Source organism: Vidua macroura, chromosome 2, assembly GCF_024509145.1.
Source record: "Vidua macroura isolate BioBank_ID:100142 chromosome 2, ASM2450914v1, whole genome shotgun sequence".
Taxonomy (NCBI): Eukaryota; Metazoa; Chordata; class Aves; order Passeriformes; family Viduidae; genus Vidua; species Vidua macroura.
The window spans coordinates 69,892,334-69,909,769 of NC_071572.1; the positions used below are offsets into that span (position 1 = coordinate 69,892,334).

Consider the following 17,436-nt stretch of genomic DNA (forward strand, 5'->3'; position numbering starts at 1 on the left):
CGGAGTCCTCTCGTCGATCTGGTGGAGCTGTCCGGGTCCCACCACCTCCTCCCCGCGGACCGGTCAGCCGAGGCTTTTCCCCCGGACTGGCTGGGCACCCGGGTGAAGCCCGGAGCCATTTATTTAATATTACACTCTAATATTGGCAGGAGGTTGCTCTGTAAGGAAGAATGCAGAGACTCTCTTTTAGACCTGGAGGAAAACCTCTCAACGTCTGTTAGAGTAAAATTGAAAATAGCAAAGCAAATCTTCACCTCCCCATAAAACTAGCTGTATATGTGTCGTGGTTTGACATGGAAGTGAATTTTTTCCAAAAAGTTGAGTCAAACCAATCAGTGGTCAGGTTTGGATATTAGCACCTAGAGTGACCACTGAAAGTATAGACACGCCTCTGAGAACACAGGGGGTTAAAAGCAAGAACTCCCAGGAGAACTCTCTCTTTTGGTTCCAGTCGTCAGAGAGTGTAGACTCTCCCCCTGCCCAGCCTTAAGCTGGGTGGGGGAGGGGAAGCCACGCAGCCTTGTCCAGGTAGGCCGAGGGGGGCTGAGGGTCTAGAACCAAGCCAGCTCCTGTGGACGGAAGAGTAGAGAGAAGCGGAGATGCCTTTGCCCCCCCCCCCCCAAGAGGAAAAGAGACAGAGAGCCTGGCGGCACCTGGAAATTTGCCGGCAGAGGAGAAGGAGGGGGGGGGGGGGAATGCCCACCGTGGGAGGCAGAATGCTAGACTGAGATATCAGCCGTCCAGGGAGTCTGAACTTTTAACCCTTTCCAAGAAATGAAGACTTTTTAAAAATATTACTCCTCCTTGATTTGTAAGGGAAGAGAGATAGTCCGGAAACTGAGATGTTAAAAGAAGAAATATTTAGGTGAGAAGAGATGATGAAGTAACTTTAGCTAGACTTTTCTTGTTAACCATAGACTGAACCAAACTCTCCTGCAATAGAGACTGCATTTTAGGAGGATGCAGTGGTGACCCAAAGAGACCTGTTTCAGCTTCGAGCAGCACAAGAATAGCGAGAAACGAAGAAAGCTAAAGAGGGAATGGTGATACCCTCTGTTTTCAAGAAGAAGATGAGTCCTGTTTTTAGACCCCTCAGCCCCAGGAGAAAATAGGGGGGACTGTAGTCCCAGGATGAGAAACTGAACTGTTATATCTTTAGGTCCGTAGCAAAGCATCCTTAAAAGAGCCCTATGAACAGTCTATCCATACACAGTGGTGAGAGCACTGTAACATAGAATAGAGAGTGTCACACTGGCAGATTTTTTCCGGGCGGTTGCCATGTGTGACAGGGAAACACAGGGGGGCAGCTGTGTTTCCTGGGGGTCTGTGGTACAAGAGAGACTTCTCTCTCCCTTGATAGTTTGAGTATAGATTACCTGAAGGGTGGTGATTTGATCAAGAATCCTAAGTAATGTTTCATGGCTGGGTGTTTTTAGAATTAGGAAGAAGAAGAGTAGTTTAAAAGGTCTTCATCCTGGATTTAGTTTATGTGTTTTCTGTATTAGTAGTAGTTTAATAAAGTTTTTTTTTCCTTTGTTATTAAGCTTAGGCCTGCTCTACTCTGTTCCTGATAACATCTCACAACATTTATTTAGAAAAAGTGCATTTTCATGGGGACGCTGGCATTGCGCCAGTGTCCAACCATGACAATATGCAACACAGAAAGGCTGCTGGCCTGAGAGGTTAGGCAGGTAGCAGAGCAGGGAATCTCTATAATGTTTCCCAGCCCCAGACAATTTCTTATGTGCATTTCATTCTCTGCACCTGAAAAAAAAAAAAATGAATGCAAGGATATTTTCCCTTAATCAAGTATCCCAGCCGAAGTGTCAGGCACAGAGAAATCACTTGTCACTCCAGTGCTTCCCAGCATGAACTCACTGCACCAAGGAACGGAGGGCAAAGGGATTACAGAATTAAGTGATACTGGTACAGCAGCAAGAAAGTGGCCAAGATTTACCTGTCACTCGGAAGAAAACTCCATTTCATTTTGTGATTTACTAAGAGTGAAAGTTAAAGTGGTGGGGCCTGGCCAAGTCCTGGGATCTATAAGCAGGCAATGTCAAACCATCAGCCCATGACAGCCCGGACCAGGCAACTTAACCTTTCTCTGGGCAAGGCAAGAGCAGCAGCAGGGTAATCCCTTGGTTCAGGCTTAGGACAGGCTCCTAGACTCCTATCAGACTTCATCACTGCCTGCCAGTCAATGGAAGAACCAGCCTCAAACATTCACAAAGGACCAGAAGCAGTGTTTTCTGGGAACTGGGATAATGGCATTAGCCCTGTAGGGCTGGAAAGGTGGCTTCCCATCATCATTGTGTTTGAATAAAGACAAGTCTGAAGGGAAATGGTTGTTTAAGCTGTGAGCAGCCCACTGGATTTTTTGTTGATGATAGCACTAGGACCAGCCTGGCAAGATTCGTCACAGGTGAGGATGAAGTGCAAGAGCAGAGAACAAGGCCCAGCTAGTACACTTCCTCTACTCTATCTCTCCCTTTCAAGCTATCTGCTTGCACCAGGCTGTCTCCACCAGCAGAACTGTCAGGACTGTGGGAGTTATACTGCTGCATCTGCCCCTGCTGATGACCAATGACCCTTAAGGTAAAATCTGTTTCGTCCCATATACTTTCTTCAGTGAAAACTCTCTTTTTTCTCCTCCAAGAAGAGTTTTGACCTCTATCACTCCTAGCTCTCTACTCCACTTACTCATACAGAGATATGATCAAAGGCCCTTGGGACAAAAACCTCAAAAATAACATCTTGCTCTTCTATTTTTTAAGTGCACACCTCCATCATATTTCACCTCATCAGACTTCCCTTCTCCTCTTAAGATCCCACCTGTCTCTGTCCATGACTGCTTCTCTTCCTTCTCCAAACTGTCCTTCCCAGTTGTACACTGGCAGAATGGACTAATCAGAATAAATACCTATTACACCTTCTTTGCAAATTATCGCAGCCTCTTTGTTACAGTTTCACCCTCATTTCTCCCCACACTTTTGATCATGGTGCTTCCACTACAAAAGATCTGAGAGCTCAGAAGGACAAGTGATGAGCTCCTGCTAAAAGACAAATCAGCAATTTCACAGGTACTGAGGGGAGCACTTGGATGAAAATTGTAAGTTTGCAGCTGGCTGGCTGTTTTTCTCTAGTTGGCTGAACCAAACTCCAGAGCTGGACAGCTCTCAATTTGGAGAAAAACCCAGTTCACTTGACTCTATTTCAGGTTGTAAAAAGCATAACTAGAACACTTTTAAAAGCCAGGTGTACCTGAAGGTAGATTAATCCCTAAGTGCCATGAATCAATGCAATGTGGTTTCATACTGCAATGATAACCATTCTCAGGCTATTTATCTGTCAGCCAGCTTTGTTCCTATTGATTGCATCCCATCATAAACTTGACAGCACCTTAGTGCCAGCCAGGGCCTCTCCCCTACCCTGTTTCAGTGCCAAGGGCACACTGCCTTCCAGCTTGTTGCAATGGTCCCAGCCCTGCACTGCTCTGAGTCCACAAGCTTCTGCTTGCTGTCCTTATTACAGTAATTTTGATGCTCTGCTATGTCCCCATCTTTTCTCATTCCTCCCTTCCACGTTAGATGTTGTGCTTTCTTCTATTTAGACTATGTCCATGAAATCCACCAACGAACAATTACCTTTGTTCTCTTTCTGCTTCTTCAGTTTCTTTCCTCAGCCTTTTCTCCTTCTCTTCCTGACTCCATTCACCTGTATCTCTGCCTGTACTCCCACCATGCATTTTAATCCCTGATACTTCTCTCTCATGCCTTCCCCTGATTTCAAGCTCTTCTACCACTCTTTTGCTTTTCCACCTCTACAATCTACTCTGAATTGTCTTGTCTCTGCCATTTCTAAGTAAAATAGAGACTGCCCATGAACACTTGAAAGGTATCTCCCTGGATTTTAAAAAAAACTCCCAAAACAAGCTTCAAGGCTCAGTCAAAGCCTATTTGCCTAAGAGTAGCTACACAAAAAGACTTGTGCCAGTTGCAGATATAGTTCGTTTTCCACATGCACACGGACACACACACTTGTCTGTTCTGCTTTCTCTTCAAACACTGGCAATAAAATACTATTCAGATTCTCTTCCTTGTCCTTCTGTGTGGGCCACTGCTAGGCAGAGCTGAAGGGTAAACACAGATTAACTGGTTTACAGCACTTCTGATTTGGCCAGCACAGGGCTTCTCAATGTACATTCACAGCTGTGATACACCAAACAACACATAATTTATCTTATTTATGTTGCAGGTAAACTCTTGAGACTGCTCATTTTAGATACAAATTTGTGACATTGTTTCTGCAGAAGTGAGGCCAAAACAGTGCTGGTGGGGGCTGACAGTACAGCCAATCACTTTACTTGGGTGCAAGATGTTCAATCAAGCATGCTTGGATTTGATATTTTTGCTTCAAAATTCACCTGCAAGCAGCTGGGAAACCAAGAGCCTTAAGCCTGGCTCCACAAAGGAAAAAACATGGCCAAATGTGGTATGTATCTTGATAAATGGGAGGACCAGGGGATTATAAAGCACAGAACTTAGCTTTGGTTCCCAGAACAGACAGGAACAAATAACCAGACTACCTTCAAGCACCTGCAAGATAACAAGGAGATGAGTAACAGGCAGCATGCACTTGTCAAGGAAAATCATGTCAAACCAATCTAATTTTCTTCAGTAGAAGGGTAATGGGTCTTGTGGACAGCAGAGAAACAGTTTAGTCATATATACTGACCTTAGTAGGCTTTCTGGCACTTTTTCTCCAAACATCCCTACAGGCAAGCTCAGAAAATATGGTCTAGATGAATGCACCATGAAATGGCTATACAACTTGTTGGAAAAGAGTACTCAGAAAGTAGTTACCAATGGCTCACTGTCAACATGCAGGGATACACCAGGGGGGTTCTGCATGGATATGTTCACAGTCTGGTGATATTCAATATTTTCATTAATGACCAGGATAAAATATGTTTATTAAATTTGCAGATGGCAGCAAGCTGAGCCAGGAGCACATGTGCAAGATAGGTATGGAATTGAAAAATTATCTCATTTGCAACATGAACTGATAAAAAGTTGAATAAATACTATATGGGCATGTGCAAGGTATTATGCTTTGGCAGGAATAACAGTCTTCATTGACAGAAGATTAACAATCAGGCCATTAGCATCCTAGCAGAAAAGGGGCTTACAGGATAAAAGCCAAATGTAGACCATAAGCTCAGCATGAAACACCACTGCCTTGCTAGAAAGGAAAAAAAAAATACAATATACTTGTACAAGGATGGAATCTGCAAAACACAGAAACTATCTTTCCCCAGCAATAGTGGGAGTGAGCCAGACTACTGTGTCCACCTTGGGAGAATAAAGCCCCAAGGAAAGTGTGGCCCTGTGGGAAAGGGATCTGAGGAAGGCAATGATAATAACCAGAAGCTGAGAAAGCATAATTTCTATGGGAGCTTGAGTGCATCTGGAGCTGTTTACTAACGATAGAGAAAAAGATGAGACATTGGACAGTTTTCAAAAACTTGAAGGGTTTCAGAAAGAAATACAACAGATTGTTCTGCATACCCATGACAAATACAACAAGAAAAATGGGGGCTAAATTGCAGAAAAGGAGATTAAGGGCAGAAGTCCCCTCTGAGGTCTAGCAGTAAAAGCACTGGAAAAGTGCACTGGAAAAAAATGTTTTGTGTTGCAGAGATCCCACCAATAGAAGACATTTTAGAGTCAACTAGATCAACAGGTCAGGAAACAGCCAAGTAAAGCTGATCTGGTCTTTCAGCAGTGAGATGAATGAGATCCTCTCACCAGGTTACTTCTACCCATCTCATTGTAGTTTCTCTCTCACATAAAACATTAATCCATGTACAATACTCTCCTCACCATCCTTGCTTGCAGACATGAAAGTTCTGAGAAGTAAGCCAGGCTGCTTGTCTGTCTGCTGTCACACCACAGAGTGCTGCCAGTGGTTTGTGTGGTGACAGTGATGACCCTGCAGTGCTTCTTCCAAACTGGACACTGGCGATGGCTTAAAACTTTTCTTTCCACCTGATTAAGTAGATCAGCTTATGACACAACCCATAAGGGATTTACTTTTTGGCATCACTGGGGATGATCCCAGCAATGTAAGAAGCTAAGGCAGCAGATCCCAAAATAGGGGTCTTGACTCCAACAAAAAAAGTCTTAAATCTTGCAGGAAAGATCACTGCCCCAGAAAATGGAGCATCAAGAATAAAAGTTTCTGAAACTCCTGAGCTAAGGGGTTTTTCTCCAAGAATCCAACAACTTTCCCTCTCAACTGAAAGCTGTCTTGCGATGCAAATCCCATATTGAAGGTAGTGGCCTTTGTAACTCTATATTCCTCTGCAGTATAAGGAGCAGCAGGACAAACACAAGCTCCTATAGCAGTGACCTGGGTTATCAGGCAAGTCTGTGATTAGACCTGCTCAGAAAATGGAATTTTGTCCATGGGGAGACCACACTGTCCAACACTTTCCAAGCAAAAGCACTCTGTCTGTACATTCCTATCCTCTTTGCCTGTAAGTGGTTACAACAGGCAGTACTGACTGGGGACCAGTTACTGGGGCCAGTCCTAGCCCCAGTACTCAGATATCTTCCCTGTATATGTCCCAGGCTTAGCTGTATGGGATCTAGGCAGTCTGGACTTGAAAAGTAAATCACAGGACAACAGCAGAATGCCAGAGCATTTTTCATGACCTTTCTAATGAAGATATTCAGATCTCAAAATGCTACAAGCTGAAAGGACAGTCATGCCTTCTCTAACAGCTCTGCGGTGGGAATATGAATGACTCTGCACCACCAGATAAAAGGTATAAATGCCAAGGGGAGAGAAAAATGGCTTGGGTCAGTCTAAATGCATTTCATTAAGGAAGAAATAACAGCAAGAAACACAAGAAAATGAAGGGTTGGGGTGAAGGACTGCTTAGCTCAGAGTGTGACACTCCGTAAAATTCTCACCAACAAAATGCATGATGCCTTCTCTCACATGCCTTTGCATGTGTGAAACATGGAAAACAACTTCAAGATTAGATGCCTGCAATCATGCCTGCTTGTACAGATGCGCACATGCATGCCTCCTAGTAAACAGAGCTACTGATTTGTGAGGCCACTTCCCTTTCTGTGTTTTTCTGAACGTCTGCTGATTTCCTCTTGTGGAGTTTCCAGATGGTGTCCTTATTGAAATGGCGGCTCAGTGTTCCCCTGGACTCTCACATGGTTAAGCACTTAGCCACTGCCACAATGGGAAACACCTTTCACAATTCAATGTGATCTTTTTCAAGGATTACTAGAAGCACCCACTCTCATTGTACTGAAATTTTAGGCTGCAATAAATGATTTTACCATAAGAAGTTTTAACTGTCGTAGTCATTAAAATGGCTTTGCAATGGCTATGAGTAGATTTAACTCAGAAGTTTGACAGTTCCATGTGCTCAGCAGCACACTGAATGATTCAGTAATGATAGTGTACATATCTCCCTAGGGCACCCCAGTGTGAAGATGCACAGAGCTTGCAGCCCCATCCCCAGAAACAAGGCATCTCACTCCCTTGGCTGCATTTGGGCAGGGAAACAGCTTTTCTTTCAGATCACACTGAGCATCAGTGAGCAAAGCCACCGGGGATGATTACACCTCACTTCTGGATGTCCATGACAAATCTGCCCCTATTCATTCACCTCGTGTTGTATTAACTGTATGCAGGAGGATTTTTATGCCATTTGCAAAACTGTGGCAGTAGAGATAAGCAGCAAGGCGTGGCAGGAAGCATTATCAATTGAAGAGATACACAACCCACAGCTGGTACCAGACCAGGGCACAAACTAGCTATCTTATGCCTGTGCTGCAAAAGGCAACATCTCTCCCCATAGCACAGTATTTGTAAGCTGGGGTGCTGGAATGGGTCCAGAAAGGAAAGGATGGATTTTCCAGCACACCACCCCACTTCACATGATGCCTGGGGCATGGGAAAGGAACCCCCCTGCTCTATGCAAGATAAAAGGCCTGTGCTGAAAAAGGGTTACTCCAAGCTTGGTATCTGGAGCAGGTGCAGGTTTTGACTGGCTTTCTCAGCAAGTGCAGCATTCACAACTGGAAACAGATTTTTTTTTTTTTTTTCAATAGAGCTGATATCTCATTTGGCAACAAACCTAGCATCCAGGTTTCCAAAACAGAGCTCCTCATGCTGGGAGCAAGCATGGGTGAAAAACAGAACCTATAATGACAGTCACTGGAAGTCTTGCAAGACAGCACTACATGTGCTCAGCACCTGTTAAACACTCTTGTGTGGATCCTTCAAAATTCCTCTTGCCCTTTTTTGGGACTAATGCTTAAGCATCAGTCACTTAGACAGCTGATTTCACCTATTCAAGCCTCATGATATGGAGATAAGTATTTCTACATTTTAGAAACTAAAATGCAATTAAAATATTTTCTAGATAGAGTCAAGGAGTATAGTAAGAAGTTTTAAAGATTTTGTAAGTAAAAACTTAAACTACAAATTTATTGTTTGAAATAGATTTCAAAGAAACTTTTCACTTACAAACAGAACATAATTTTCTTCTCCATGTGGACCTATGGCCAATCCCTCTGTCCTTCACAAACATCCTCCTAAAATTGCTACCATAAGGAAATCTGAAGCACTCCAGCTGCTAGATTAATCATCTACATGCTATACACAAGTCACACAACCCAATTTCACTTCTGAGATTGTGAAAAAGACTGTTTCCTAAGTAATTCTTCTGGTATGGCTTACAGAAACCATAACAAACATAGAGAACATGCACACAGCCATAATAAGGTCAAAGATACCTGGGAATGTGCCTGTGCAAATAACTTCCTTCTTGATGAGGATATGCCCAGTGAAAGATATCTGCAACAAGCACAGGGCTGATGCATTTCATGAGACAACATGAATGTTAATAACTAAAAATAATTTCACAAGGTTATAAAACTAAAATGGCCAGATCCTGTAAAAATGCCAGCAGAAGAAGACAGGTGTGAGCCCAAGAAAGTCAGTTATAAAACAAAGGAGGTTCCTAACTCTGTTTTTATAATTGTATGTAAAAGGAGAATTCAGAGAAACAGTACCACTTCTGCCATGGACGATTATTTCTGCAAGATGACATCTGGTTTGAGTACAAAGTGCCGAAAAAATTTCTACAAGTGACAGCTAAAACTACTGACAGATGCAAAGTACGGTTGCATTGTTTTAATAACTGTGTTTCCCATTTTATAATAAGAAACACAAAATTTACTTGACTAGAACAAACCACTTTACTTTCCAAGGAAACCAGTTTACATTTCAAAGCTGCCTCTGTTAGAGCTGACAAGTGCTTAAAACCACAAACACCTTAAAGCAGTGAACTTCAACCAGCAGTGCAGGCGAACACACGATGCCTGTAACCCATGACAGGAACACAACCTCAGACATGCATTCTAGTAGATTGCAACAGTCAGTCTGACAGCTGATACTGCCTTCAGAATGACTGTACCTGCAACCAGCACTACGAGAGCTCTCCTGACAATATGCAGATTTCTCTTGAACAACTCCCAAGTGCAGAAAAAAAAGTCCTGCTTTTCATGCCTTCCTAATTATTCCCAGTCATTATCAACATCTCATCCTTCATGTTGTCTTTTACCAAAAAAATCCCAGGAACTTTGGCAAAAACTGTTGCATCAGTGAGAGGGTTTCCCCTAAATTTAAAGAGACCTTGATAAAACCATTTGTTAATGATTCCAGAAACTTGTAGGGACTACAAAAATTCTGTGAAAGACATATGGAAGACAAAAAGACTCAAAATGAGTGCATGTTAAACATTTCCAAACCCTTCCAAATTTTGGAATGCTAAAATATGTTGGAACATTAAAACATTTCCAAAATGTTTTAACATTTTAATGCATACGGAAGCTTTAATCGGAATATGATAATCCAGGACCCAGGAGTGAATACTGCATGCCCCAGTAGGGCACTGCCAGCTTCCCTTTCCACATGAGAAAATCTTCACAATTATTAACTTCTAGTATGTGCTGGCACATCAGAAACAAATTTATCTCAGAACTAAATCTTCCTAGGAATCTTTTTGGGAAAATACACATTAAAAAAGAGTGTGCATTAATTTGGCAGGGAAATCTGCCCCTGTTCTGCACATGTATGACTATTTGTGGCAGATCATGAGTTTGCAATTGGTATTTTTGATCCTGTCTGCCAGGAAGAAAATGGACTCCTGAGAGCTCTTCCAACCTTTCATTTTTTCTATTCTAATATTGGATTGATTCCCAAGCAAATGAATTACTGGATGCAATGCAGGTTAGACACTCCAGGGTACATAATGAATGGGAGGTTTATTATTATTTATATATATATATAACGTGTGCATGCGGCTTTGCAATTAGCTCATGGGTTTAACTTCCAGACATGTGTGAGCAATAGGAAAGAGAACAAGCAATGCCTGTGTCTGTGCTCATAAATCCTTCCCACATAAAATTTGTCTCCTCTTGCGCTGTCCTTGACCAAGTTTCTCCAGCCCATAGCCCCAGGAAGGCCCAGTTGAATGACTCCTACTCTGCTGTGGAAGAACAAGTCTTATTGCTGTGATTTGCGACAAGTACTGAGGGGAAAAGAGAAAGCCAAAAGGCACACAAGTCCTCCCCTGGTATGCACCTGTAACACACATCTCTAATACATTTCAGTGAAAACACATCTCCAAAAAGCTCCTCAAGTGGACATCCTACAGCATAGTTAAGCAGGCCTGCCAAGTGTGCTGGCACTCTGGCTCTGCCCAAAGTCTGCTTTCAAGGCACAATCCAAAGCATCCAACCCCCAAAAAAGTGGTTCCACAGGAGCCAAAGGGGGTCAGGAAAACCATACACAGCACTTCTAAAACAACAGCAGCTGCTGCTCAGCCTGAGCAATTCCCCTTTATTTTCCCCACTGGGAAACCTACTATAAAGACGACATTCACAATGGGTCTGAGTAGAGGACTGGGAGCTGGTATTCCTCATCCCCCTCCAGCCTAGTGCTTCCACACAGCACAAGAGCCCTCCCAAAATCCTGGCCTGTACCTTGTTCCTCCAGCAGACACCAAAGGGCATGTTGCCTCTGCAGGTCCCTGGGAGGGCAGCCTGGAAGGCACCTCCAGGCACAAAGGATGCTACCAGGGAAAGCAGATTTGCTAATGGGCTCAGCCAGCTCTGCCTCCCACAAGCATCCCATTCTGGGCACCAACAGAACAGGCTGTGCAGCACTGGCACAGCCCAGGGGTTTGGCACAACTGCCCTGGCATTCTGCTCCCAGCCAGAGATGGCTCTGATGTCACAATGGAGTCAAACAGCTCCCAAAAGTGGCCAAGGGAGAGGGGGGGGCTGCCATGCCCTGGCTCCCTGATGACCAGCAGGACCCTCCCAGGGCTCTGCACCCAGCGATCCCACACAACCCCAGCCCTGCGAAGGGCTGCTACCATGCCCAGCCCCCACAGGGCTCTGCAGCAAATGCAGAACAAAGGCACAGCTGCCACTGGAGAGGTAGCATTACTTAGGTGAGGGAAGCCATCACCTGAGTGTAACTGAGAGCAGTTTCCTTAGGATGGGGTATGAGGGGTGGCAGGCTGAAGCGCTGTACCAGATGCTGGCTGGGAGGCACAGTGCAGGCAAGGGGAAAGCAAGAGGAAGGCTGGAGTCTGAAGAAGGCCCAAGGAAGGGAGGAATAGCTCAAGTGAAGCTGATGCCATGGCCAAGCAATGGAAATCACTGGCAGCACTCCTGCAGAGGTGTGATTTTGGCACAGCTGGCACACTGCCAGGAGAGCTCTGGGTCCCTCTTTTCTGCTTTTACCCTTCCTTTAGAGGGAGCAGCATGCCTTTTTATGCTGCAATTCAAGCCTCTCCTCCCTAGAAGAATAAAGATAGTGATTGTAGAATCATAGAAAATCTCAAGTTGTAAGAGAACCCAAAGAATCATTGAGTCCAACCCCTGGCCCTGCACAGGATTCCCCCAAAATTGGGGGAAATTTTGCTCCTGGCCCCCAAAAATTCACACCATGTGCCTGAATGTGTTGTCCAAGCACTTTGTGAGCTCTGGCAGGCTTGGTGTGAATGGGAAGAGAGAAGGTGCACTTTGGCTTTGTCTAGACTACCGCTTTAACTCACTTTAATTGCTCCCCAATTAGCCAGAGTTAGCTAACACATTTGTAAACACCAGTCTAGACACTGCACAAACATTTGTTCTAAGACACATACGTAAAATAGTTAAGTGGATGCTAAAGCAATTAGGTATAATCTTATTACTTCCCTTTCTCACATCCCCTTTTCACCTTTAGCTGAAGCTCTGTACAGCAGGACCTTTTTTCAAAAGGCACTACAAAGGTAAACCTTAGGGCTATCGCATGCAAAACCCTGATAAGGTGTTATTAGTTCCTAGCCAACTTTCAAAGACACAGTACCGTAGGGTTTTACATCCCTACATTTACAGCAGACATTCAATGCACATAGAATCCACTAAGTAGGAGTAAAAGCCTTCTGAGTTTCTCAATTTTGATTTATATTCTCTTTTTTAAAAAATCATTAGGCAGTAGATTTTGTGGTGTTCTTTATACAGACAGACCCCTCAACCCCTTTGTTATGCTGTATATCAAAATGTAAGGTTTGAACATGACATTCACACTTCTGCTACTTTAGCACGCACAGCAACACGTTCCCCTCTGATTTTCTTTCAAAGATGCCTTATCAGTCTTTATATATGATCATAATGTGGAGCATATATCAACGGGATTCTTCAGAGCTGGAGAAGAATTGCAATCTCCGAGCACTTTCACAATCCCGTGAGCAAAAAAGCAGGTTAGGGGTTTCCAAATCTAGCTTCCAGCTTCCAGCTTCCTGCTCCACACACACACCTCCCTCCCCGCAGCTGTCAGAATTCTGCAGCTTGTACCCAAAGAACAGAAACTGCCATCTGGATGGAAAAAAATCCATTTCTGCAAGGTTTTTGGGATACAAAAAAATAATTCTTCTTATCCAAGGTCCATATAGACAATGCAGGCTCTAAATGAAGCTCTGTTTCTCTTCTGCAGAGGTTGCAAGCCAGAGGCAAGCAGGTTGCAAAAGCCTCACTATCCATGTCCCAGGCTGTGCTTCCCCTAAGGCTGACAGCAACCACCACCCCTTTTTGCAAGAATGTAATTTGGCACGCTTCGGTTTGGATGGCCAAACTTCATCCTAGTAATGCATTTCCCTAACATGTCAACTCTCATGTGAATTGAGAAAATTGACACCAATTTCATAGCTAACCCTTATGGCACAGACAAATTTCAAAATTATTCACAGAATTTTTATCATATTTTCCTTCTGGGTCTGAAAAAGAAAGAAACTTCAAATTCATATCATCGAATGTTTCAGTCGTATTTCTTGAAATGCCCCAAACTGCTCAATTTCAAGATGTTTTAGTGTTAAGATGCATTTTCCTTTGTCTTATAAAAGTCTGAGGAAGGTTAAACGCCTCTTCTTTGCTACAGGCTGTGCTATGTAGATCATATCTCCTGTGATTTAACTCTGCTTAGAAGGGAACCACCATCATGTGCCATTTTGGTTTATTCTTAAAGTTCAGCTGGCTAGAGAAGAGGGTGAAAATGACAATTTCCCCCCACCCTAATAAAGGAAAACAAAATTAGCTTCATGCTTTTTTGGAACTAATTAGAAATCAAAAGTTCAAGCATACTAAAAATTAGTATGATTTTGCCTGGGTCAAAACTTGACTCAAAATCCTCCACTTTCATTTTATAAATAACAGCATGGTTGGGGGGAAAAGATAAAAATGTTGAAAAATTGGCTGTGCACTAAAAATTCCAAAACTACTTTAGTTTCAGGTCTCTCCAGGTGCTTGGCAAAGCAGCTCACCTGTGTTTTGAATGAATGATCTATAGCTGAGATATGCTTGTCTGCACACACCAGTTTTAGCAATCAGAAATCACTCTGTTCATTTCCAGATTTTTGCTGTTAAGGGAAGTTGGCAGTCAGGAAGATGGCACCTTGAAGAGGTAAGATGTGGGTGCTGGGAGTCAGCACTGCCCTGCCTTGCTGCTGCTGAGGATGCTGGGTACTAGCGCCAGTCATGATGGGACTCTGCTAAGCACGCACAGTCTAGCACATTAAAGTCGTAGGCGGAGCCTGCTGTCAAGACTTGTTAAAAAAAAAAACAAACAAGAAAGAAAGGAAGGGGGGGGAAAAACTACATTTTTAACCTCATGGCAACTGTCAGAAGTTACCTCAAGTGGAAAAATATCATACTGATAGCATACTTTGGTTTTACCACAAGATAAACTTGGTAATGTCAGCCTCAGGCTCAGCTAACTCAGACTGACCTGACCTAGATTATTTAAAAAAAAAAAAACAAAACAAAACAAAACAAAAAAACACCAGATTTTTCTGTGGTTTTCTGCTCATTAACCACATTACACTGAAATAAAAAAGACCTAAAATGCATCAAAGGTGCATTTCACAAAGGTGACTAAATTATTTTCAGATTATAACAAACAATTCCTATTCCACATCAAATTGAGGCCTGTATGTAAAAAGTCAGCCACCCTCCTGTCAGAGACGGTCCAAAGTTCCCCTCATTTTTGCCTCACAATCATCACAATGGCAGAGACTAAGATCCTGAAGACCTTGACTGGAGTTCTGGCCTGTGTGAGGTGGATGCTCGCCAAGTGATTGTTTGCAGGTGTGTTTGCTGTACCGCCACACCACACTGCTTTGAGCAGGACATGGCAAGGAGTGGCTTGCTCTGTACATTTACACCTGCTTCACGATACACACTCATCACAATAGCCCATGAATTTTCTCACCTCTTGGCCAAATGAACTTTCTGGGGTAACTTTAGTGATCTCCCACAGAAGATCCCTCATTTGCCTCACGACCACCATCACAGATGGAGATTGAAGCTCCCTCCCAAGGACTGAGACCCCTATAATCCTAACACAGGGGCGTTGGCCTGACTGAAGTGGGATGTCTACCAAGTGTTACCTGCAGGTGTGTTCACTGGACCAAGACTGGTTTCCCATGGTAACCAGTTCCGAAACAATGGGCTCTGCTCACTGCTGAAGTTGACTTGCCCTGCTTCAGAACATGGACTGTCTGTACCCATTTTTCAATAGGCTCATTTCTCCATTGTCTTTTACCTGTTCCCCACCTCAGCAGAGGACTGTAAAAGACCCCTAAGTTAACCAAGACTTTGAGACTCTCCCAGACGGAAACAACAGATCTATCAGCTGGACCACGAGGATTTCATCTCTCCGTTGGTAGCTACATTGCTATATCCCCCTTCCACTCTTTCTCTCTCTATCCTTCATTTCCTTTCTAATCCTTCTATCACATTTGCTCTCGGCACTCAATAAAAGGTGCATTTGTTGTGATTAAACTGATGGTCCTCTGCTGCTTGTCTTTTGCACTTTTGGGATCAGTAAACGAACCATCACGACCCTGCTTGTCCTAATGGATCATGACACCTCCCCATCCACCCCCCTGCATACTAGAAATGTTATGAAGCAATATATTGTCTGGATCAAATCCCCCAACACCAGGATCTACCCTGCTGGTTTCTCTGAGAGATCACCAGGACATGTGACAGCATCCTCAGCAGGCTGCAGGTGACATATACTGACCCCACATACACAGAAGGCCATGACGCTCTACTCAGCGTGGATGTTTTAAGGAAGGAAGCATTTAGTCCAGTGACCTTAAAAAGTTCAGGAGCCAGCTGGTCTGAAAGGGGAGTGGAAAGAGGAGTCTGTGTGTACCCTGAGACTCAGTGCCCTTGCTCAGGCGCTGGCTCCAGTGTGGGAAACTGAATGTTGCTTTTGGGAATGAGCAGCAGCTCTGCCATTTACATACATTAATCCTTGGAAGTACAGGAGGCATTATCATTTGCCAGACTTGTTTGCATAATGAGGAACTCTCAAGAGAAATTTCTTGGAGAAGTGTTGCCATTAACGTGCGGGTGTTACCACGGCATTTCTATGCAGCTCCCAATCCCCTTCTCCCCTCCCGCCCCACTCACTCCCACTCATTGAAAACATGAAGTCCCTGCAAGAGCCCCCTGGAGCAGCACTGTTGGATGGAGCTCAATGTGCCCTGTTCTCAGAAGGTTTTCAGACTCCCTGACACACTTCACATCCAGCCCAGCTCACTCAGCCCAAGGGGTTATGCTATGCCAATGATTTACTGCCTCCCTAAGCAGGCAGCGGGTCAGGTAAGACATTTTCCCTGGTGAACAGCTATCACCTTTTCAACCCTTTCTCAGAGAAGGGCATTGGGCCACATGGAGGTGAGAAGGACTGGGTACATAAAGGGATTAAACAAAGACTGTTTTGTAAATCAGGTGACCAACACTCTCCTGCAGAAATACAGGGAAGGAAAGTGAAAGAAAGCAAAAAGGTTTCTCAAAGCACAGGGAGTTTTTCTGAACTACCACTAGTGTCCTGTCGAACCTGAGCTGGGGCAGCAGAGAAGCTGCAGTGCTGCCACTGGGGAGGCTCCTGGCATCACCCCGACTGAGGGACCTCAGCTCTCCCCTCTTTCTGCAGGGATGCAGTGACCCAGACCCCCCAAGTCTCAACAGAGGGTGAGAGCCCATGTTGCCATGCAGCCAAAATAATGGCCGCTAGTGGGTTCAGCAGTGTTTTAAGAGCCTGAAAAATTGCCCAGGAAGCTATCCACTCCTTCCTCCTCCCCTGCCACTGCCCCTTCCAGATGCATTACTGGGACTGGAAGTGCCAGCAAGCCCCTCCTCTCCCTCTCAGGCGCTGGCAGCACCAGGGAAGGGAACCCCCGCCAGCCAGTCTCGTTGGCTTTTCCATTTGTTTTCATTTTGTCACCAGACATTTCTATTTAAGCTGCTTGGAAGGATATCTCAATAACAGCCCTACTGGGCTCAAGGAGACAGAGGCTGACAGTGAGTATGCCTTCCTCCTTTCTCCTGAACATCACTCTCATGTCAAAACATCCAGTCATACTGTGAGGGAGATGGGGAGAACCAGGCACACACAGGAGCTCTGTTCCCAACTTCCTACACCCCCTGTACCACCTCAGCCATTAATGGAAACTGAGCTGTTTGTGAATCCCAGGTGCTACCTTGCAAACAGTCTCAGACAGCTCAGTAGTTATGGTGCTAAAACAATGTCATCAAGGGCTGAAGAGATGGCCTACTCCACTCACACAGTTTAGACTGCAGAGCAGAAACATTTAAACTCATGCACACGTGCCCATGCAAAATGCCTTCAAACTCATTCCCACAATTCCTTTGGGGGACTGCATGGTTTTAGCACAGGGTCCATCCTTCTGTATACATAGAAGAGAAGCCAGACTTTAGAATGAAACTTGTGTACCCACCCTCTAAAAAGGAAATACTAACAGGGCGTGGGCTGCAATAC

General features: G+C 44.3%; 1 protein-coding gene and 1 long non-coding RNA gene across 6 annotated transcripts in view; one reads left to right on the forward strand and one right to left on the reverse strand.

Annotated features, from left to right (window-relative positions):
- The window catches only part of LSAMP (limbic system associated membrane protein), an 889,023-nt gene extending 877,763 nt beyond the window's left edge, over nt 1-11,260 (reverse strand). Inside the window, exon 1 of one of the 2 annotated variants that reach the window (XM_054002813.1) lies at nt 11,082-11,260. In XM_054002813.1, the coding sequence (XP_053858788.1) occupies nt 11,082-11,232 (151 nt within the window). In that variant the 5' untranslated portion in view covers nt 11,233-11,260. The remainder of the gene's footprint in view (nt 1-11,081) is intronic. The other variant, XM_054002791.1, reaches the window with a different exon arrangement.
- A 1,073-nt stretch (nt 11,261-12,333) lies between these two features.
- On the forward strand, nt 12,334-15,403 carry LOC128821644 (uncharacterized). Of its 4 annotated transcripts, none has more exons than XR_008441180.1 (5): nt 12,334-12,379; nt 12,732-12,850; nt 13,996-14,046; nt 14,532-15,037; nt 15,206-15,403. It is a non-coding gene; the product is annotated as an uncharacterized LOC128821644 (long non-coding RNA). The 4 variants fall into 4 exon arrangements; XR_008441182.1 differs by having other exon boundaries at nt 14,532-14,729; nt 14,902-15,403; XR_008441181.1 differs by having other exon boundaries at nt 14,532-15,403.
- Nucleotides 15,404-17,436: the final 2,033 nt, after the last annotated feature.